Here is a 24957-nt window from a genome sequence, read left to right as displayed (position 1 = left end):
CAAGAAACTGTTTTCGTACTTAGGCCCCCATTTTAAGAGGATAGGTGTAGTGGTGCCACAGAAGACACGACTTCTTAAGCTTAAGAACACAAATGCAGAATATGGCCTGTTACATAGCTGCTTTCCCTACATGCAAGAAACATGCACTGTTCCATGTTTTATTTTACAAATGATAACTAATAACATCAATGGAATCAAAAGGCAAGGCAAAATTTCAAAGATTGAGTCCTTAGATATCCTCCCATTAGACATTACTGTCATCTTCTCTTGGAGTGTTTAATCCAAACAGTTCTTCCTTCATCTTTAGAGGGCTGTCTAAAATAAAGCTTTCCATTACTGTGAACTGAAATGTGTCTGTCTACCTGCAGTTATACCCCCCCTACTTCCCCTTTCCTCACAATAAACACACACCTGGGGTCACACAGAACAAGACTGCAGGATTACTTTCTCTTCCACAGCCTTGCAAGTATTTGTAAGAAGAGATGGCATGTCCCCAACTGTCTGCTTCTAGCATGACACAGAATTAACTCAATATGTATCTTGCTGAAGGGTTGGTCTCCATTCCCATTAATTTTTCACAAGGCAATGAAGATAAACTTACAAATTCAAAATGTGATTGGTGCACAATTAATCTGGAGAAGGAAATTCAACTCAACAAAATTAGGTACGTGTCCAAAACTGTTTATTTGTCAAGGTCATGATTTCACGGGCGATCAAAAGACAAAATATTTAGTCCTATTTTATACTAACATAAGCTGGATTGAGATTTATAATAATCAAATCAAAACACAAAAGGTATTACTTGGTAAAGTCCTCAAAGTAGATTTTATTTATACAGTTCTTCAAATGACTGTGGAACTTTTACAAATCTATCCCCAATCTGACAATTTATGGACGGGGTGGGAACCTAGAGTCTCTGAAGAAAACGAACACAGTGGCGGTTTGCTAGCTCACTGAGCTAACACCAAGAAGCCAATTTATTCTATAATCTTGAAGAATCTTTAACACGGGTATGTTTGTATTGGCCCTCTGAGAACTGTTCAGATAAAGGGAACATTATGGAAGAGACTGGTTTCCAAAGTGTGCAATCTTTGAAAATAAAACTTCAAAAATTTACGTCTGAAATCTGCAAAGCTTGGTACGGCGTTTATATGTAAAGGAGAACCAATAACCCCCACAGACTTTCAAACTCAAGATCATCTAAAAAATACTTTAAATGGCATGGCATTAGTGACATTCTTTTCAAAGCATTTCATCTTCATTTAAAAGAAATCAGATAAAGACAGTTCTCACCCTTATGAAAAAACCGAATCCCCATGGAAAACAGAAGTATGATTTGCAAGAGAAACAACACTGTACAATTCACTTGGTACATTAAGATCTCTGAGGCTGTAAGAAATAGGGCCAAAACAAGTCACACTCAGAAAGGGATGGTTAACATGAGAAATGTGCTGTCAGTAAAGTGCATGAAAGGAAGCCTGCTCAGCTAAATGAAGTAGACAAAGGTCAGAAGTCAAGAGTCATTCACCAGAGCGGCAGCAGGCTCGAAAACCACACTGCAAATTCTGGCATCCACTGGCGGTATCAGCATGAGGACCTGTATGAAAACAGAAAAATGTGAAAGGAGGAATTTCTTAGCGGTCACATAATCTTGCTTACGCTAAAAAATGGATTTTTTTTTTTTTTTTTAACTAGCGATATATTTATATCATAGAAGTAAAATCTCACAGTGTGTATTTAAAAAATGTTCAGACACAAAACTCTTCAACAGCAGCTTGACTTTAATATATCTGTCATGGTTCAAAAGGTAAATGGAAGAAGAAGAGAAAGAAATAATTTTTTTTGCAATTCTGGCAATTTTACCGAAAAAAAAAAACTAAGAAAGAAATGACCCAGCAAAGCAAGCAAGACTGCCAAGCTAACTTAATGACAGATTTGTTATAACTTGAATATCCTTACTAGAAAGATAGGGCAAAAACAGCCCTGTAATAGTAAAAAAAAAAAAAAAAGTAATAGTAATAGTAATAAATTAGCTAAAGAATGAATTGAACCATTACAATAAATATTATATTCAAAAAATTAAAATAAACTATATGGACATAGATTCAGCATGTTTGCCATATTTTTACTTAACATTCACAGCCAAAATAAATCATGTTAGGATTAGAGGAAATTATTATTCAGAATTAAGTATGAGTGATTAACCAAATAAATACCATACATGTAAGACATAATAAAAATTGGGATTTGCTTACAAAGAAGTATAATAAAACATATGTGGAATTACTGACATTTTATCCCAGACACTAGATGAAAGATCCATTAGGGAACATAGTTGAAAATTAGAAAACACCCAAATGATGGTTTCATGGCACATATACAAATATTAAGCACTCTGAATGAATGACAGTGTTCATAAAGGCAGGCAAATGTAGAAAAGGCTGTTAACTATACTGAAACCTCTCAGTGTTACATCTGCATCATGAACAAAAAAAAACAGTTAGTTCTTATTTATCAATTAGAACAACGAAAATACTCGCCACTGTGATACACATGAGTACAAAATGAGAAAACAGTCTATTGAATATAATTTTATTGTAGAATATACCAAATGGAGTATAACTGAAAAATCGCAGTACTCTGGACTGATACTTACTTTTCAACTAAGCTTTTTACATTTACTGTTTTGACTTTTAAAGTAGCACTTAATTACAAAAGGCAACTACGCTAATACCGACATGTGAAAAATTAGTTGCAACTGAACACAAACACACTTATTTCCAGGAATTTGACTTTTTCTTGTATTCCCAATCCAGCATATACAAAATACGAAGGGCAAATTTCTTAAGGTATACAATCAATCAGTGAAGTATAATGTTTCTATGTTTTTACTAGGGAAATGACAATGTATCTTTACGGAAAAAAAAAAAAACAAACAAAAACCAGTGAACTGTATACAAGGAAATGCAATAGCTTATGATATTATTTTTAGTTATATTTAAAGTTAAAACGATGTCTGGAATTACCTTCAAATTAATGAGGGAGCAGGTATGGAAATGGGCAATGGCATAGATGAAGTAGGGGCCCTGGGGTGCAATGGTTACATGCTCGGCTGCTAACCAAAAGGTCAGCAGTTCTAAGTCACCAGCCGCTCCCCAGGAGAAAGATGAGGCACTCTGCTTCCAGAAAGATTTACAGCCTTGAAAACCCTATGGGGCAGTTGTACACTGTCCTACAGGGTTCCTAAGTGTCAAAATCGACTCCAAGGCAACGGGTTTGGGTTTTTTGGGTTTTTTAATAGATGAAGTTAAGATTGGCCACAGGTTTATAACTGCTGAAACTGATGGTACATGAGAGTTCATCGTATTATTCTATGCTTATATGTTTAAATTTTTCCATAACAAAATGTTTTAAATTATTTTAAAATTTTTAATTTGAATTAACATAAACCCATTTTTAATCAAGATAAAAGTCTCTTCTGTATTTAAAATGAAAAGTTAAATGTGTCATATATTTAAAATTCGCAAAGCAACATTTTTATTAAGGCTGCTTTCCCTAATGTGAGACACAACATTAGTCATCATAACCACAAGGTTGAAATAAAATATAAAATACCTTAGTACACCTTATCAGGAATTTGTTAGGAATGTTTGGAACTCTTCTCCCACTGTCAGCCGTGGAGCAGGTCTTCCTTCTGAATGTATTTTCAGCTTTACCTGATACGCGCCACCCATTCTCCACCATCTCCTCCTCAGCCTTTCTTTCCTCACCTCTAACACTTGGTACTACTTTGCCTGTCTACTCACCTAGTACCTTTCTCCAAGACCCAATCCCTTGCCTCACTACCATCTCTCAGCTCTCACACTTAGTAACTGTGATGGGACTTGAATTGGTGTTTTTCACCAAAATGTACCTGAGGGTCACTGTATCAGTATGTAAATCTATTCTAAATTCTTAAAAAGGGAAAAATAGGAGGAAAGAGATATGGAGACTTTCATACAATTTTCCAAACTAAAACCTGTAAAATACTTCAAAATGTTTATGTCCCTGTTTTAAGGACAGAAAGGTAAGGAAGAACTTTATACTCAACTCAGCAGTGGCTTAGGAAAGAATCATAAGCAACAGCTGAAAGCCATGGAAATGAAGAAGATGTGTTCCTGATTTTCAGGGAAGACAATAAAAAGGAGCATCAAAGGAGCTGAGTAGTTCAAGGCAGCCAGTCTCCAAGAAGATATCTATCCAGACACGCCACAGCTTTTCATCATCCTCCCCGAAAGACCAGCAGCCCAGCACCCTCAGTCTCCACCATGGCCACATGAAGCACTCTTTGCTCCCAAAGTCGTAGGATTGGTGGTAGGGATAACAGGAGAAGAAAAATGTAGAAATAAAAATCTGTTCCCTGCACTGGGTAAAAAGCAAAGCCAATCCTGTTGTTATTTGTCAGCATCTCCTTATTCATCCAAAACAAACTCCTTGCTCATAATAATGTAAAATGTGTCCCTTCCCTCAAATACGCACTAGAATATCTCTGAGTTTTAATGGGATTCTAAGTGTATAGGATAAACAGAGGGAATTAATTTACCGGTGTCTTCAAATCTGCCTAGAGAAGCCTATGGGTATCTAACCAAGAACTGTAATCCTAACTGGCTCAAAACTACAAACCCATCGCAAGGTCAGTGACTGATCCTGATCCTAATAACCCATGAATGTGAAGCGTCCATCAAGGGATTTTATTCAGCTGAGGGCCTGGGGCAAAGCAACAGTGAAGACAACCGCTGTTTTTAAGGTAAGTTAGTCTCGCACTGTAGAAAGCAAGGAAGAATAGCTATTTCCAAAGTCTGGAAACTGTAAGCAGACTTAACGCGCTAAGACCCTTAACCATCACGAAAGAATTGTCCAGGAAAGTGAATAAATGGACAAGAGAAATAAAAGGTAGCATTAGAAGGGAGTATGAGTCTAAGATATTTTGTGTTGCCAAGTATATCAAGGAGACACAGCTATGCTTCAGTAAGACACTGACAATTTCAAAGTTAGCGTTCTTTAAATATATGACTCATCACTAGCAAATTTCTCTCTCAGTATAGGTTAGAGAACCCAAATGGCTATAATACATGAGGACTAAATTACATTAAAGAATAATAATGAATGAAAATAATAACTGTATAATCATTAAATAAAATCTTTAAATGCATGGGAAAGAACACATTTTGTAAGTAAGCATTTAAAAAATATTAGGTAAAAAACTATAACGTTAGCTATGATTATTGCCCCAAATTTTTATTACTGCATGATTTGTTTTTCCTGGATTTTAATTCGTTATGCTGTATATCTGCACTTACCTTCACTTACCTTTAATTCCTCTTAATCTTAAATTAGAAACATAAGAGAGCAGATCATCTGAAACTGTGTCACCTCCAGAACTATAAGCTAATCTACCTTAACTCAGAAATTACACACACACTGAAATGCAAATGAGTACAAAAAGTTCACCTGCTATCACTGTTCAAACGTTCCTCAGAATTCTATAGCTATGCAGTTCCATTTAATGCTTCGAAAATGGCAGAAAATTTTTTAAATGTTATGGCTATGGAGCTTTATTTTGCATTCAAAGTTTATCAAACAAATAACAAGTTTAAATGCCATGAAGAATCATTCCGATGAATCAAGAACTGCATCTTATATCAGCACTTAGTGTCTTGCTCATAGTACCGTATTTTTAAGCAAATAACGTGCACCTTCTACCTTTGTTTGCCAACCGTGCCACCCCACCACTACGCTAATTTTAAAACAAATGCAGAAGGCATGTGTTATTTGCATAAAAATAGGTAGTTATCTGTTAAAATACCTGATGTCTAACTTTTCTTCTCCAAATTTCTGCTGGCGCTGAGAAAACAAATTGTTCTGCTTTACTCATCACTTATCATTTAGTTCATGATTAATGTTTATTAGTATTTACTTCTTTCGGTTAGTAACTTGGTACTTAATGTAGACTTTCTTTAGACTACATACGTACTTAGTAAAATGTCACAATTTTTAAAAGTAATTCGTCACTTAAATATGCCTCCTCACTCACCAAGACCATGGAAAAAACATATTAACTACTTTAAAAGATAATACAAATAATAAAAGAGGCGCCCCTAAGCATTCGCTAAATATTTGCTATACAAGTTGTGTCATACCGAAAGATGCCAGATTGAGTAGTGTCATCTTGCAAAATTGGATACAATGAAACTTTATTCTAACACTTCCTAGGTTTTCCATATATCCTCTTAAGGAAAAAAATTCTACCGGGGTATTATTTTAAAGGTGGTTGGCTAGAACTCCGGAACACAAGTTAATAGGACAAGTCACTCTGCAAAGCTTAAAGGGTTTCTGTTTCCCGCACATCACACTTTAAGCTCTAAAAGGAGACTTAATAGTGGATTATACAAGCACTGCCAATTTCCTTTCCAATCTTTCGAAGTCAGGTATCTTCATTAAAATTCATTTATTGAAAGTTACTAACCATTTATCAAAAAAAAAAAAAAAAACAACTTATATTCAGCAAAGGAATGCAGCAACTCTTCTGGAAGAATTTAATATTTATACATTCAAAGCCAGGCAAGACTCAAGGAACTCTAACATGCTAACAAAGTACAAAAGATTTTAGGTATTTAACTTCATACCATCATCTTCATTATTTCGAGAAGTTTAAAACGCACACACACACACACACACACACACACACACACACCCCAAGTAGGCAAATCATAAAAATGAACTGAAACTCAATTCCCCTCACCCCATAACATCTATATACCTAAAAATAACCGTAACAGTTAAGTGGTAAAATTTATTTCCACAAATATAACCTGTGCTGAAATAGATGTGGACAACTCAAATGGAACATACAAATAAGATGTTTTTCTTATAAAAAATAAATGCTTACTGATTATTTTTCATAACATGTTCCATAAGCCTTAGGAAGTACATCCACTGAATCGACAAAGACACAACTTTACGTTTTAAAAAAGAAAATCTCTCTTCTCAAACTCACCACATCCACAAGGAACGACTGCTTCATTGCAGCAATCATACTTTGCTTTTGCAGGCTTAGCAAGTAGCAACTAAAATGACATTCGTTTTCAGGATTCCTTGATTACAGACTGAAAGCAGCGGAGAGCAAAGAAATGCTCCAACTCAGTGCTGCTATTTCAAGAACGTGGGAAGCGGCCATCCTGGATCACTGATGGGATTCCAGAAATAAGAGAGCTGCTATCTTCTATCTCTTCACACATATTTTAAGGAAAATCTAATATTCGAGAAATAGCAGATTTGTTAATTTATCTGCCTCCTGGTGTGTCATTAAAGAGTTTATTTCTCCAGTCTTCTGGCTCCTGTCAAGTGCTCTGAGAAAAACTCAGATGCTCTGTCATCGTAAGAGGAATCAAGCTCTTAAAGACAACTGTATGTGGTGTAAAAAGTTAGGTGCACAGCAGAGTCTGAGCCACATAAAACTTTCTTCCTGTTATAAACACAGGAGGCTGATGTGCTTATTAATAACTGAGGGGCAGCTTTTTATGCATCTGGAATCTTCAGTCTCTACCAGCGACTACCAAACGCCCAAGGGGACACTGGACTCACTTTGAAAAAGCATATTCAACAGGTCCGTTGTAGGGGAGGCCAGGCATAAAAAACAGAAACAAACTGAGAAATATTTATCCAATTATTTTTAAAAGTAGATTCAGGAATCAACCTCCAGAACAACGCTAGGGAATTTAGTCACGACTAAAGCACATGCCCCTCTCCTGCTGCAACATCACCACCTCTCCAACCACTCCTCAGTCTTCAGGGAGACTGATCTACAACTAGAGCCAGAACCCTGAGTGCACCTTACCCAAGTCCTCTGTTTTCTACTGCACTTGATAAAGCTGTCCCGTGAGAAAACTGAGTCCGTTATCCCTCAAAGTGAATGGGGATTCAGAAATTGGTGTTTCTGAAAACTCAATGTGTCTAAATTATTCATAGGCGTTCCCAAAATTTTTATAATTTTAGTCTCTCAAGAACTTGCTATTTTTGAATAAAACTATCACATACCTCAAAAATCTGGCAGAATTAATATTTGAAACATCTATCTACAAGAAAAACTTACCTGTAGAGAAGCAATTTAATGAAAACACGATTTTTTTAATTTTATCAAATTTAAAGGGGTTAAATCTGGAATTAGGACAGTTCAGTAATTAGAAGCCTAGAAAACTAAATAGAATCCCTAAAAATATCAGAACTGTTAAAATGTGTTAAATCAATTCCTTCAAAATGATCTCACTGTTAAAAGGCATTACCGTTAATGTTGTCACAGTAGTAAAAGTATTCATCGTTCAGAGAAGGGCACGCTGAGACCAAATCCTGCAGGCCCGCACCAGTTACAGTAAGACAACCAGAGAGATTAAGGTGCTCCAAATAAGGCAGTCCTCCTCCCAGAGTCAAAACCCTGGAAGAGAAACAATTCAACAATTAGAATACTTTCATCTATGAAAATGTACGTATTCCTAGGGCCCAAGAGACTACTGTTTTACATACCTTTCACTTGGTAACGAGAACCTTCAAGAATTTCTATAAAATATAATAGCTAACCTCATCCTGTGGCAGAAATACATTTACCTCAGGAAAACTTTCTACATTTTTCCTAAAGACATTCAAGAAAAGAGCACAGGAAACTTTTCTTTATAAGAACATTACAGTATCTCAATTCTTACAGAAGTAAGTCCTGAACCCTGAAATTGTAATGTTCACACTCCTACCAGACTATCCAAGTAAAAATTATCAAGAGTATTACTGAAATTATAAAACTAATAACCAGTTTGGCGATTCCTAAAAAACTTAAACACAGCATCACCATATGACCTAGCAGTTTTACTACGAGGTATACACCCAATAAAATTGAAAAATGTTCATAGAAAAACTTGTACATGAATGTTCACGGTAGCATTAGTCATAATAGCCAAAAAGTGGAAACAATCCATATGCCCATTAACTGATGAACAGATAAACAAAATACTGTATAGCTACACAGTTAAATATTCCATAGCCATAAAAAGGAATGAGGTTATGACATAAGCTACAATGTGGATAAATCTTAAAAACATTAAACTAAGTAAAAGAAGCCTGTCACAGAAGGCCACATATTGTATGATTCCACTGATAGGAAATGTCCAGAGTAAGTAAATCCATTAAGACAAAAAGGAGATTAGTGGTTGCTAGGGATGAAAAAAAAGGAGGGATAAATACGGAGTCACTTTGCTAAAGGGTGTAGGGTTTCTTTTTCAGTGATAAAATATTTCTGAATTAGATAGTGGTGATGGTTACACCTTATAAATATACTAAAAACCAGTGAATGGTACACTTTAGAAGAATGACTTTTATGGTATGTGAATTACATTTCGATAAAATGGAAAACCTAATGACACTCCCTAAAACAATAAAATTACCTATATATAAATTAAATAAAATGAGAAATTTGCTAAAGTGACAACAGCAAAGCTAAAAAATATCAAGAGTAAAACTGAGAACATCAATTTTCTGTACAGTGATAAATAAATCTATGTTACAATAGCAAGAAATGGGAAAACCGGAAATAGAGTATCTTGAAAGGGATATCAAGAAATTAACAATACAACAAATTTGTAAAAAAAATTAATATGATTATGCATGCATGTAGAAATTTGGAAAGTAATATTAAATAAAAAATATATAAACTGAATTGAGATTGGAAAGAACTATGGAAAAATTTATTGATAGTTATACTGAGTGACCCTGGGTGGCACAAATGGTTTACACTCAGCTACGAATCTAAACGTTGGCAGTTCAAACCCTGCCAGCAGCATTACAGAACAAAGGCCTGACGATCTGTTTACATAAAGATTACAGCCAAAAATACCCTATGGAGCAGTCCTACTCTAAAACATACAGAATTGCCATGCGTCGGAATCGCTCAACAGAGTCAGGATTGGTTTTTTGGTTTATACTGAGTGAGGGATATTGAATGGTATAGTTTGGGAAGGGTACAATATAAAGCTTTATAACTAAGTGTTTAAAAAGGAAATTCGTCTATTAAAAACAGTTTATCAAGACTCCAAACCCTATGAGAGATTTAAATGCATACTTCTCCCTACATTTTCATTTCTTTTAAAATGATTTTAATTGCACATTTCCCCCATACCTACAGACTGTAAGTTAACAGCAGTAGCTGTTCAGAACCTCAATAAGTTGACTGGGCCACAGCAGTCTTTAATGGAAGACAATACAGGGCTTAATGCTTGCTAATTCTCTTTTCCCATAAAGTAGTTGAGCAGTTAATAATAAATAAAATATACATCTTTAAAAATAACCGTCTGACAAAAGGGGCCACATAAACCAGAGACTCCATCAGCCTGAGACTAGAAGAACTAGATGGTGCCCAGCTACCACCAATGACCACCCTGACAGGGAACACAACATAGTCCCTGAAGTGGGGTGCAGAACTCTAATTCTAGTAAAAAGATCAGGCTTAATGGTCTAAGAGAGGAAGCCCAGATGACATGGCCCCCAGAGTCTCTATTAATCCAGAACTAAAACCATTCCCAAAGCCAACTCTTCAGACAAAGAATAGACTGGACTATACAACATAAAATGACACTTGTGAAGAGTGTGCTTCTTAGTTCAAGTAGATAAAAATACATGAGACTAAACGGGCAACTTCTGTCCAGAGGCGAGATGAGAAGGCAGAAAGGGATAGGAGCTGGTCGAATGGACATGGGAAATCTGTGGTAGAAAGGAGAAATGTGTGGTCACTTATAGGGACAGCAACTAGGGTCACATAACAAGGTGTGTATAAATTTTTGTATGAGAAACTAACTTAAGCTGTAAACGTTCACCAAGAGCACAATTCAAAAAAAAAAAAAACCTAATAGTCTGAAATACGTCAGAAGGTATCTCAATGCAGAAACTGTTTCACGTTCTAAAAGTTAAAATTTTCAGCACTTCGAGGACAGACTGTATGGAATACTATATTTTGACGCAAATAGTGCGCACCTTCTACGTTTGTTTGCCAGCAAACGTAGAGGCATGCAATATTTGTGTAAAAATACTGTATAAAACTCTGTATTACAAGCATCCTTGAGAAAACTATTTGCGCGGTCAAGGGCCTCACTGAGCTTAGTGGGAAAGCAAAAAAGTCAAAAAGTAAGCAAATAATTATAGTACCATGTGATGAATGTTCTCCTGGGAACATACAGAAGGACCTTGAGAAGTCAGACAAGGTTTCTCCTAAGTGGCATTTAAGCTGTGATAGAAAAGATAAACAGAACTTATGTAATAATTGTATGTTACAGGCACAGGAAGCAAATATAAATGTCTAAAGAGAAGAGAAGCATGGTAACTTGGAGCAAGAGAAAAATAGCTGAGTATGGCTAGGGGGACCAGTTGTCAGGAAGGACCAGTCCCTGCAGAAGGACCTCATGCTTGGTAAAGTAGAAACAGATCCAGAAATGATAAAGATGATGGAATTAACATACAAACTTAAACATTTTATAAATATTTTAAGCATGCTCAAGGATTAACAAATACATATATCACACAGGTAAAACAAAAAACCAAACCTGTAGCCATTGAGTCAATTCCAACTCAGCGACCCTACAGACATCAAAAAACTAGAAGACTCTCAATGAGATGGAATCACGCAGCAGCTGCAACAATGGACTCAAGGATAACAATGACTGTGAAGATGGTACAGGACCAGACAGTGTTTCATTCTATCGTACATATGGTTGCTATGAGTTGGAACTCACTCAACAACACCTAACAACAACATGGCTAGAGAAGATGTTATGTGTGTATTTGTTTTCTTTTTTTTTGAAATGATGAAGATGAGAGGAGATAAAGAGCAAAAGATTTAAAAAAGGTAACGAGATAAAAACAGCCCTGGTGACCTAGTGGTTAAAGCAGTCAGCTGCTAACCAAAAAAGTCGGAAGTTCAAACCCACCAGCCACTCCACGGGAGAAAGATGTGGCAGTCTGCTTCCAGAATGATTTACAGCCTTGGAATCAACTTGAAGCCAATGGTTTGGTTTTTTGGTAACAAGAAGATAAAGCAGTAAGCAGGGACCAAGAGTTTGGACTTTAAATGAGGGTAGTTTAAGAGTCATTGAAAGATTTAGGTAGAGGAGAATCACAGTAAGAAATACATTCTACAAAAAAAATCAGTCTACTTTTTACCACCAATGTCTAAGTATGCCAGGCACATGCCTAAAAAGGAGATTGCAAAATGAGTAAGATATACTTTCTGCCCTCAACCAGGAAAAGAAACATGTAAACAAACTATTAACAATCTAAGTAAGAAAAAAAAAAAAAAAAAAAGTCACAGACCTATGTACCGGTTACAGAAGCAGTGTAGACCCCAGAGTGATTCAGAAGGTGTCGCTTTTTACCCTAGGAGCCCTAATACAAGGCATAAACAGAATACAAAACATTACCAAAAATGATGAAGAGAAACCCGATAACTGGGAGCTCCTAAAAATCAAACACCTATGCTCATCTAAAGACTTCACCAAAAGAGTAAAAAGACCACCTACAGACTGGGAAAGAATTTTCAGCTATGACATCTCAGACCAGCGCCTGATCTCTAAAATCTACATGACTCTGTCAAAACTCAACCACAAAACGACAAACAACCCAGTCAAGAAGTGGGCAAAGGATATGAACACACATTTCACTAAAGAAGATATTCAGGCAGCCAACAGATACATGAGAAAATGCTCTCGATCATTAGCCATTAGAGAAGTGCAAATTAAAACTACGATGAGATTCCGTCTCACAGCAACAAGGCTGGCATTAATCCAAAAAACACAAAATAATAAATGTTGGAGAGGCTGCGGAGAGATTGGAACTCTCATACACTGCTGGTGGGAATGTCAAATGGTACAACCACTTTGGAAATCTATCTGGCGTTATCTTAAACAGTTAGAAATAGAACTACCATACAACCCAGAAATCCCACTCTTCAGAATATACCCTAGAGATTCAAGAGCCTTCACACAAACAGATATATGCACACTCATGTTTATTGCAGCTCTGTTTACAATAGCAAAAAGCTGGAAGCAACCAAGGTGAATACTACACATCGATAAAGAACAGTGACGAATCTGTGAAACATTTCATAACATGGAGGAACCTGGAAGGCATTATGCTGAGTGAAATGAGTCAGAGGCAAAAGGACAAATATTGTATAAGACCACTATTATAAGATCTTGAGAAATAGTAAAAACTGAGAAGAACACATACTTTTGTGGTTACGAAGGGGGGAGGGAGGGAGGGAGGGAGGGAGAGGGTTTTTTACTGATTAATCAGTAGATAAGAACTGCTTTAGGTGAAGGGAAAGACAACACTCAATACATGGAAGGTCAGCTCAATTGGACTGGATCAAAAGCAAAGAAGTTTCCGGGATAAAATGAATGCTTCAAAGGTCAGCAGAGCAGGGGCAGGGGTCTGGGGAACATGGTTTGAGGGGACTTCTAAGTCAATTGGCAAAATAATTCTATTATGAAAACATTCTGCATCCCACATTGACAAGTGGCGTCTGGGGTCTTAAATGCTAACAAGCGGCCATCTAAGATGCATCAATTGGTCTCAACCCACCTGGAGCAAAGGAAAATGAAGAACACCAAGGTCACACGAGAACTAAGAGCCCAAGAGACAGAAAGGGCCTCATGAACCAGAGACCTACATCATCCTGAGACCAGAAGAACTAGTTGGTGCCCGGCCACAATCAATGACTGCCCTGACAGGGAGCACAACAGAGAACTCCTGAGGGAACAGGAGATCAGTGGGATGCAGACCCCAAATTCTCATAAAAAGACCATACTTAATGGTCTGACTGAGACTAGAGGAATCCCGGCGGCCATGCTCCCCAGACCTTCTGTTGGCACAGGACAGGAACCATCCCCGAAGACAACTCATCAGAAATGAAAGGGACTGGTCAGCGGGTGGGAGAGAGATGCTGATGAAGAGTGAGCTAATTATATCAGGTGGACACTTGAGATTGTGTTGGCAACTCTTGTCTGGAGGGGGGATGGGAGGATAGAGAGAGAGGGAAGCTGGCAAAATTGTCACAAAAGGAGAGACTGAAAGGGTTGACTCAATAGGGGGAGAGCAAGTGGGAGTACGGAGTAAGATGTATGTAAACTTATATGTGACAGACTGATTGGATTTGTAAACGTTCACTTGAAGCTTAATAAAAGTTAATAAAAAAAAAAAGGTGTCGCTTTTTTAAAAAAGAATAAAATCTAGTACTCAACAACACACAATTCACATTATTTGACATTCAGTCAAAAATAACTAGACATTCAAAGAACCAGGAAAAAAAATCTATCAATAGAAACAGACACAGAAATGATAAAAGATGATACAATTAGCATATAACCTTAAAACTTTTTTATAAATATTTTAAGTATGCTCAAGGATTAATGATTACATATACCATAGGAGAAAAAAAAAACCAAACCTGTTGCCATCGAGTCAATTCCAACTCATAGCGACCCTATAGACAGTTGAGCAAACATAAAATATATACATTTTTTCAAGTCCCAAATGGAATTTCTAGAGATGAGAAACACAGTATCTGAAATAAAAAATGCACTGCATAGGATAAACAGCAGATTAGACACTGCAGAAATAATTAGTGAACTTGAAGACAAAACCAGAGAAACTATCTAAAATGAACCACCAAGAGGAAAAAAAGAACAGCAGCAAAAAAGTCTCAGTGACTTGTGGGGCATTAACAAGCAGCCTAACACACATGGAATACCAGCAGAGGAAAAGATGAAGGGAGTAGAGAGGACAAAAAAAAATCTGATGACATAATGGATGAAAATTTTCCAAATTCAACAAAAACTACTAACCATAGATTCAAGAAACTCAACAAACACTCAAGTAGGATACAGACAAAGAAAGCCACACCAAGGCACAATTTATTTAAAAAGAACACATCACATGAAGAGGAACAAGGTATAGTATGGCCATAGACTTCTCATCAGAAATTATGTGAGGTGGAAGACGAGAACATCTTGAAAGTGCTGAAATTAAGAAAACTATCCACTTTTTTTTTTTTTATCCACCTAGACTTCTATATACAGGAAAAACACTTCCAAAACAAATGTGATATATATATACATATTTTTTTTTCCCATACAAGACCTGAAAGAAGTAACTGCCAAAAGACCTGTACAGGTAATCCCCAACTTACAATGTATTCAAATTACAACAAACCGTACTTACAACCATCTGGGTTTGTTGTTGTTGGATACATCTTATCATTAGTAATATGTACTATATATAATATTGCAGTGTATGATTTGCTGATGTTATCATTCTCAGACGTTCACTTGCAGATGTTCAAAAATCGGACTTATAAAAAATACTGATACATACTTTGGGCATGCTGTCGGGAGGACATGATGTTTGGTAAAGTACAGGGTCAGCGGAAAAGAGGAAGACCCTCAACGAGATGGACTGACACAGTGGCTGCAACAATGGGCTCAAACATAACAATAACTGTGAGCAAGGCGCATGACTGAGCAGAGTTTTGTTCTGTGACACACAAGGTCACTATGAGTCGGAACCAACTCGATGGCACCTAACAACAACAACAAAGATACTGATAATAAAAAGCAGTAACAATGAGAACTAAAAAAAAAAGTATTTGATTTACATCACAACCAACTTATGAAAGACTTGTCAAAATGGAATCCCATCATAAGTCGGAGACTACCTGTACTGCAAAAAAATTCTTAAAAGAAACTTCTTCAAACAGAAGAAAAACAATACCAAATGGAAATCTGAATCTATACAAAAAATGAAGAATGCCAGAAAAATTAAGTATGTGGGTGAATGCAAAAGACTTTTTTCTCCAGATCTGTTCATTTCTCTAAAATACAACTGATTGTTCAAAACAAAAATAGTTACAAGGTATTATGGCGTTCATAGTAAGGTAAAATGTATGGCAAAAAAAATACACAGAAAAAGGGAAGAACGATATTATCGTGTAGTAGAACGATATTAATTGAAGGTACAAAGTGGTAAGTCAAATATGCACATAAACCCTAGAGCAAAACAAAGAACAATTTAGACATAGTGGAAATGAAATGAATATTAGTAAGTATTCGTAAATCCAAAAGTCAGGAAAAGAGGAAAAAAAGAATAAAAGCCAGATGGAATAAGTGGGAAAGAAAAACAAAATGATGGATATGAACCTAACTGTATCAATAATGACATCAAATGTAAAAGGGTCTAAACACACCAATTAAATAGTAGAAAAAATTGGACTGGATAAAAATGATAAAGCCCTACTATACTTGCTATCAATGAAAGATTAAAGAGCAGCTGCCAAGGGCTCATGGGGAAAAAGAGTGGTTTACACTGAAACTATGCTGGCAGTGTGAGGTGGCAGAAGAAGGTTAAGAATTCAGATAAGAGGCTATTTTAATCACCTATAGCCAAGATTCATTTTATTTCATTTCTATGAAAACCAGAAGATGGTGCATTAAGACTGCGCACATGACACTATTCCACATGGCTCCAATCTAGTTTAAAACCTTGGTTATTAACCTACATTTATACAGTCAACACTCTTTTAACAAGTCCTATATAATCAACTTGCCAAATCACATGCTGACCATTCCTGAATAAAGCATAGTGACTAATGCAGAAATCACACTGAATGCTCCTGACTAGTAGTATACCTGAGCAGTTCTGTTCCCATAAGTTGAGTTGTATGCTTCCATGAGTTATATTTGCTCTCAAGCTTATTTATACTAGTTGTATTTATTACTGTATATAATGAAGAATTATTTCTATGAAAATTAAATATGGATTTTCTATTTCCTTAGTATCTTCCTCAAGAAATGTACGCAAACTAACTTCATCCTGATATCTACTCAAAATATGCTTTTCAAAGAAGTCTTCCATGAGTATCAAACATAAAGTAGTATTCTTTGTATTTCCTATCCCATAATCCTACTTTTTCTTCAGAATATTCTGTCTGATACTATATACTATTGTTTATTTCTACCACTAGATTATAAATTCCATGAATTCAAGACATTTATCTTATTCACTCTGGATTCCTGTCAACTAGAACATCGCAAGTCATATAATAGGCACTTAAGAAATATCTGAATGATTTAGAATTCTATAAGACAAACCAATTAAAAAAAGGGAATTTGCACTCACACTGCAGGCATTTTAAATTAACCAGTCCATAAATTTCTGGGCTGAGAGCTGGCATAGTTTATAGAGAAAACATTTTACATTCTACTCTGGTGAGTAGCGTCTGGGATCTTAAAAGCTTGTGAGCAGCCATCTAACATACCCTATTGGTCTCACCCCTTCGGGAGCAAGAGAGAATGAAGAAAACCAAAGATACAAGGCAAAGATCAGTCCAAAGGACTAATGGACCACAACTACCACAGCCTCTACCAGACTGAATCCAGCACAACTTGACAGTGCCCAGCTACCACCACCAACTGCTCTGACAGGGTTTACAAAACAGGGTCCCAGAAAGAGCTGGAGAAAAATGTAGAGCACAATTCTAACTCAAAAAAAAAAGAAGACCAGACTTACTAGTCTGACAGAAACTGGAAAAACCCTGGGAGTATGGCCCCCAGACACCCTTTAAGCTCAGTAATAAAGTCACCCCTGAGGTTCTAGTACTTTCCAAACCTTACACAGGAAGAGTTTCTACATTCTTTTTCACTGAACGCAAATGGAAAACACCTTTTAATTACGCTCATCAAAATTTTGACTTCCCTTGAGTTGTCTGATTCTGTAATTTTATTGTTAATCTGAATTTCTGATTGCTATCTCTCTATAGATTCTTGCAGCTTATTAAATTTGTCATATTTTTCAATAAACTTCTTAAGTTCTTCAACTGCTTTATCTGTGTGTTCCTGGGCTTGTTCCGCATATTGCCTGATCTCCTTCCTGATGCCTTGAAGAGTTCTGTATATTAATCTTTTGTATTCTGTATCTGGTAATTCCAGGAAGGCGCCTTCATCCAGAAGATCCCTTGATTCTTTGTTTTGAGAGCATGTTGAAGTGATCATGGTCTGCTTCTTTATGTGATTTGATATTGATGGTTGTCTTCAAGCCATCTATAAGTTATTGTATTATTTTTGTTTGCTTATTGTATCCTAGCTTCTTGCTTTGTTTTGATCTGCCCAGATAGGTTGCATGAGTGAGCTAGCTTGATTATTTTCACCTTTGAAGCTCTGATGTCCTGTCACCAGATGGCTAGAGCTGTTATCGGGTATATCAGCCTAAGAGTCCATTCACTTTCTTGTATGGATTCAGCTCAGGTGTCCAGGTAGTTGGTCATCACATGTGTGGTACAGGCTCTGTCCTACAGTCTTAGAGGGGCAGGGATGATTGGTGTAGGTACCTGTATCTGGTTGCAGCAGGGGGTCACGCTGTGAACAAGGCAGGGAGCTGTTCCCTGAGTGTCTGTGAGGAAAGCTCGTCCCTGTTCCCTAGAGCGTACAGGTGGGTAGGTTCTACAGACAGACCATGGGCACCCAATACTTTTGGTTGTGAGGACCCCTGACGCGGGTGGCTGGGTGACCTGGGCAGACCCTCCAGTCCTTAGACCCCTGATGTGGGAGGGTGAGGACCCTGCTTAATAGGCAAAGCAGTGTCAAACATCCAACACCCACCTCTCCACTGCACAGCTGAAACAGTTGCAGTCTGCCAACAAGGGCCTAGTCTCCTGAAATAGGCCCACACAGGTCCACGCGGGTGGAAAGGTATTCAAAGTCCACAGACCATTTACGACTGAACAGATGCCACTTCTGTCCTGAGCTCCCCAAGTTAGTGGAGCTGGCAGATTATCTTTTCCCCCAATTGTGAATTTATTCCTTCTCCAAGGCCAGGAGAATGGCTCAGAGCACTCAGCAGGTCCTATCTCAGGTCCAGGGAGACTGACAGCCACTGAAGCTGGCTTGGGGCCAGGGGCAAGGTAAAATATATGCAAGTACTTAGCTTTTGCCGAGAGTGCCACTCTTCTCTGGTTCCAGAAGTGTAGGCAGGCTGTGCGGCTGGCTGTTTCTCTGAGGAAACTGTGGCCAAACGCTACCACCAGCCCGCCGCAGTCGCTCCCAGGAACGGTGCCTGAGGGTTCCCAGCAATTCAGGTCCAGCAACTCCTCTCCGCTTCTGAACCATCTCTCCATTGCCCTGCCGCTCAGTCCGTTTTCTAGCTTTGCCTTTGATGTTCAGGGCTCCTAGCTCGTCATAAATATAATCGTTTCACTTGTTTTTTCAGGTCTTTGTTGTAAGAGGGTTCACCGGAAGCATCTCACTACTCCGCCATCTTGGCCCTGCCTCCTTGACTTCCCTTGAAAGCACCCGGCTACTAACCAAAAGGTCTGCAGTTCAAACCCACAAGCTGCTCTGTGGGAAAAAGATGTGGCAGTGTACTCCCATAAAAATTTACAGCCTTGGAAACTCTATAGGGCAGTTCCACTCTGTCCAACAGGGTAGCTATGAGTCAGGACTGACTTGACAGCAACAGGATTTTGTTTTGTTTTGTTTTTTAAATCAAATTTAACCATACAGAATTTTAATAAGTTCAGGGTTACTTAAAAACATCCTCACAAAACTGAAAGATAAGAAATTGCCACATGGTCAGAAATCATTGCAGGTCTGAAATACTATTAAGGGTTGTATGTATTCATTCCTGGAAGAAACTCTTAATAAAGCTGGTCACAGAGAAAATGCAACTGAACAGAGCCACGAATATGTTTTAATGAGGTATAATGGTAATAAAAATGATAATGGTAATACAAAATAAATTAGGTTTTAAATCGATTTTTTTTTTTTACTTTAAAAGGAAGTTGCATTCAAAAACAACTGAAACCAAGTATCAGTGAGGAATACATATTAAAATGTAATAAAAAATTTTTAAAGGGAATAATGAAACAGCATATGGTTATCTTTTGCTTTTTAATTTTTTTAACTATAATAAACTTGGGTTTGAATAAACAGAAAATTAATGGAATAATGCACAGCAGCCAAACAGCACTGATAATAGCTACCTCAGAGGAAAACACTTGCATACTACAAACAACTTCTGAAAGATTTTTATAAAAATCTCATATTAAGGATCATTTTACAATGGTAAAAAGCTTGAATTTTTATGCTGGGTGAATTTTTTGTTATATCTGATACTACATCATTAAAGAGTCGTTGCAAAAGATCGACTCTATGGCACCTAACAAGAGTAAAATTCAAATCTACTACAGAACAAAAGAGAAAGCATATAACCAACTTCCAATGGCTATCCAAGATAATCTAACAATTACTGCACATCATTAATGTTGAGAACAATCATAAAGACAAAATAACATAACAGCAGCTGCCACTTATTAAAAGCCAACCCTGTACCACTGTTAGCTGCTTTACATGCGTTCATCTCATGCAAGCCTCACAACCATGCCATGGTTAAGTATTTACACAAAGCCAGGTATGGGAAGAACCAGTATCAACCTACAAGTCTGTGTGGCCCCAATGTCAGTAATCCATGGTATTGTCTCCAACCCTGTGCATGAGAGCATTAGTAACCCAAGAGTTCCAAGTGGGTCTTACAGGGTATAAGACAGAGCCTGGCTGTTGAGAATAGCTACCTCTCCTGGCTTGAATGCATGTTTCACTTAAACTCTTTTCCTCTAGTAAAAAGAGTTCATCTTCATCAGCTAAAGATGGTGCTTACAAGAAAAGTAAAATGTAGAACTTCCACATGTTCTATGACTTTAAAAAGCAATATAAAATAGGTAGATAATGGTCAAAAACCAAAAATTCTACACTCTACCTACTCTATTCTAATACTGCTCAGCAATGCTTTGCTTTTTTTTTATTAATGGCCATATAATTACACTAAACCAGTTCTACAGAAAGGAGCCCTGGTGGCACAATGGTTAAGTGCTTGGCTGCTAACCAAAAGGTTGGTAGTTTGAACCCACCAGCTGCTCTGTAGAAAAGAAGACCTGGCAATCTGCTCCAATAAGGATTACAGCCTAGGAAATCCTATGCAGTTCAATTCTGTCCTATAGAGTCACTGTGAGTTAGAATCAATTTGACAGCACGCAACCATAAGAACAGTTCTACAGATATCTTTGTTATTGTTGAGTCAGTTCTGACTCATAGTGACCCCATGTACAACAGAGCAAAACACTGCCCAGTCCTGTACCACCCTCATAACTGTTACGCTTGAGCCCATTTTTAGTTTTCCAAAATCACCAATATAAAACCGTAACTCATTTTAAGCAAAAAAAAATTACATAAAGTAAAAATCTTAAACATGTATAGAACTGGTTAAGTGCAATTCTTCAACCTTTAAAGGTTTCGTTTTTTAGCAGACCAAACTCTAGTATTAAGGCACGTAAGTCAGGATAAAATTATTTTATTTCCAAAGTATTTATCAAAAATTTCTTTGTCAACTTTCCTGTGGATTTAAAATAGTATTTTATTTATGAAATTTTTAATTCTAAATAACATTTAAAATAAATTTATTGAACTATGTGGGGTCCATTTACCATGTGGGGTCCATTTGGAATAGTTTTTTGTTTTGTTTTTAAAGACTAGTTTCTTGAAGAAAGAACAATGCAGAGGACTGGTCAACACTCTTTTCCTGCTTGGCATTCACACTTTCCATTAAATGTCCTCAACCCTCAACCTAATTTTACAGCCTTATCTCCCACAGTTCCCCATTATATATCCTTTACTACAACCCAACTGGAATACCACGTCTCCTCTGAACATCCTCCATGTGCTTCCCCATTTTTGTGCTTGAATGCATGCTCAAGGGATCCCCACTGCTTAGGATGGTCTCTTCTTCCAATGCTACCCATCACAGCCCTTCATCATTCTCCAAGGTTCGATTCAATGCCATTTCTTCATTAAATTTTTCCTGATCATTTCCTTCAACTGGAAATCAATCTCTTCAACTGGGTAAAATTGCTTCCTCCTTTGGTCTCCCACCTACAGCATCTTTATTGAACCCCTTGAAGGACTTACACAAATAATACACAGCCAACCGAATAAAATATACATATCTTCTTCTCTGGTACAAGTCCTTGAGGGCAAAAATTATGTCTTACTCATCTCTACATCCACTAAAGCACCTTAGAAATTGTGATACAGGCATTAAATATCTCAACTTATATTCTTCCATATACCACAAAGAATTTGAACTAACTGAAATGAAACTTCATTCTGATATCGTAAGTTACACTGCTCCAACACTCTGAAGTAGGGCAGGTCTTGGTTAGCCCTTCTGGTTATATAAATTAACTGAAAGAAGTGACTTAGATTCAAAGTTTTTGTATTTCATTTGAAAATGAGAGCGTGTCCATTTCCTAATACTCTGCAAGTGATTACCTACCTGAGACCATGGTCTGTGATCTGATAACATCCAGACAGACTGAGAAACAGAAGTACACGCCCAGTCTCTTGGTCAGATTTTTCACTCCCAGAGTAAATTAAGTCTTTTCCTGTAGGCAATCTAGTCCTTGATGCTTTTCTACAGAATGCAGAGGACTCTGGGAGTGCTGACATAGTTCTTAGAGCTGTTCCTGTACAACAAAATGAATGGCCACAATATGCAAAGGCAGGAGAAGCACAATGCTGCTGCCAACAGACACTAGTCCTTAGTCCCACAATATCTTTACTGTAACAACCAGAGGTGGAACAGCTAAAGTTGGATGCTGCTTCCATTACACAAAGGCTTTCAACATTTCTGTGTCTCCATTCTACGGCATCTTCAATATCGGCCAAATCTTCGGCATCTAGCATCCACACATAAGGAGAACCGAAATTTTCAGAAGAAACAGATTTAGTCCAGGGGTGTTCATTATCTATTTCTTCTTCAAAGCCTTTGTTAGTTAAATCGTGCAAACAAGTATACTGCTTGGTGGACTGCAGGGTAATGTCTTTATTTTTCCATGTAGTTGAAGTAATTTTGCTTTTAGAAGTTTTCAAAAGGCCACTCTGATGAGATGCCAGAATTCCAAGGGCCCTGGAAATTTTCTCTAGAGCCACATCTGTTATCTTCTCACATCCAGACAGGTCAAGATGCCGAAGACTCTGGCAGCAGCCGAGCCAAGACCAACTATAATTAAAAAGTAACAAGAAAATTAACGATCTTGCTAAATTCTTCAAAAGCACTTGATTATCTCTACGTAGATCAAAACCAGGAGAAAAAAATTAAATCTGATATAACCACTCAAATACTATCGTCAGCACTATTTTAGGTGCTGGGGTATGAAAAGACAATGAGAGTGATAAGGAACAAAAAGTACTGCTAACCTAACAGAAGGATAAGATGGGCAGAGGGTAAAGATAAAAGAGAGATAAGTAAATTTATTACCCTGATAAGTAACCAGTAGAGGAGAAGCTGTACACACATGAAAAAGTACAACAGAAAATTCAGAAGAAACAAGCTCTAGGAATTACTTGGTAAAGCAGCAGCCTTAGCCAGAGAAGAGTATACCTCTTCCTCTGAAACAGGAAGAAGGGTGTTGATACAGATGCTGAAGGTGGAAGAGACGAGGTGCGTTGGGTAAGAGGAAATTGACAGCAACCAAGGAAATATAAACTGCAAAGAGTGTAGCTTGAAGAAAGTGGTCGAAGTGCAGAGTATCTGCGAGGAATATGTAAGGGAGCTTTGCCAAATGGCACTTAAGAGTTCAACTGAAAACGAATGTCTTAAAAATATATAGTTCCAGTTTACGTGGTTGCTCAGCAAGGCTTAAAGGCCTAAACACCGTGCAGGATAACAAAGATGGTAGGACGTTATACATGGAATTTTAAATCAGCTGGAACCTGTGGACAAGAAACAATTGGAGCACACTGTCAAGTTATCGAACAAGCCCTGGCGGTGCAGTGGTTAAAGCGACAGACTGCTAACCGAAAGGACAGTGGTTCAAAACCACCAACGGCTCCATAGGAGAAAGACGTGGCAGTCTGTTTCTGTAGAGATTTACAGCCTCAGAAACCCTATGGGGCATTATGAGTGAAAATCAACTCAACATCAGTGGGTCTGGTTTTTTGGTTTGGCTTATCAAGTTATAGCTCTACATGACTACAATTTCATAGTCAAAGAAAAGTATGATTAAATGGCAATTAGGTAAATAAGAAAGTATAGAACAACTATAGAACAATTCATTCTATTTAAATATTTAAAATATTTGAAAATAACTAACCTGTCAAATGCAGAATCAGCAATGTCAGTCTGGGTGAGATCCAGATGCTCCAGGTTAGGACAAAGCTCTAAAACCTGTCTAACCTAGGAGGGGGAAAAGTCACAATAAAGACCTGCAGACTTGCCCTTAGACAAGGGACAGGTAACTACTAGTAAATGGTTATTACTAATGTTGGTTCTCAAACTTTTTTGCATGTAGAAATCACCTGAAAAAATATATTAAAAATACAAATATTCTGGGCTCAAATCTCTGAGAATCTGATTTAGTTAACTGTAATGTCAGGCCTGGAAATTCACATTTTTAAGGGATATTCAAAGAGATTCCTATGTAGGAAGTCACAGGATACACTTTTATCCAACAGTGACCGACTCTCACTTGACCATCTTGTCATGCCCTACATATTATAAGGGTCACGCAGAGCTGGGCTTCATCACTTAATATCTGTAAAACTGTGTAAAGTCATTCAACCTCGCCTCGTCTCAATTTCCTTATCTATAACATGCGGACCGTGATGTCTTACCACAGATTGCTGTGAGAACTGAAATGAAGTTTAACATATGAAAGTTAGCAGTGTATGCCTACTCAAGGGAAGGCACTCAATAAATAGCAGCTATAGAATTTTCTTCCCTAATTAAACTCAGGAATAAGCAAACCAAAGTTGTATCGTTGTTACTTTTTCTTAACATTCAAAACAA

The 24957-nt window shown here is 37.3% G+C and overlaps 1 protein-coding gene across 2 annotated transcripts in view; it reads right to left on the bottom strand.

The window, feature by feature from the left end:
- Positions 1 to 806: 806 nt before the first annotated feature.
- FBXL5 (F-box and leucine rich repeat protein 5) overlaps positions 807 to 24957 on the bottom strand; it is a 61150-nt gene continuing 36999 nt past the window's right edge. For both annotated transcript variants that reach the window (XM_049886476.1, XM_049886477.1), the window contains exons 8-11: positions 24263 to 24345; positions 22444 to 23169; positions 8322 to 8470; positions 807 to 1597 (exon numbers count right to left, since the gene is read on the bottom strand). In XM_049886476.1, the coding sequence (XP_049742433.1) occupies positions 1521 to 1597; positions 8322 to 8470; positions 22444 to 23169; positions 24263 to 24345 (1035 nt within the window). In that variant the 3' untranslated portion in view covers positions 807 to 1520. The remainder of the gene's footprint in view (positions 1598 to 8321; positions 8471 to 22443; positions 23170 to 24262; positions 24346 to 24957) is intronic.

Source organism: Elephas maximus, chromosome 5 (genome assembly GCF_024166365.1).
Source record: "Elephas maximus indicus isolate mEleMax1 chromosome 5, mEleMax1 primary haplotype, whole genome shotgun sequence".
In the NCBI taxonomy this organism is placed as follows: Eukaryota; Metazoa; Chordata; class Mammalia; order Proboscidea; family Elephantidae; genus Elephas; species Elephas maximus.
Note: the sequence above shows the minus strand (reverse complement) of the source record. Positions and strands in the feature narration are given on the sequence as shown.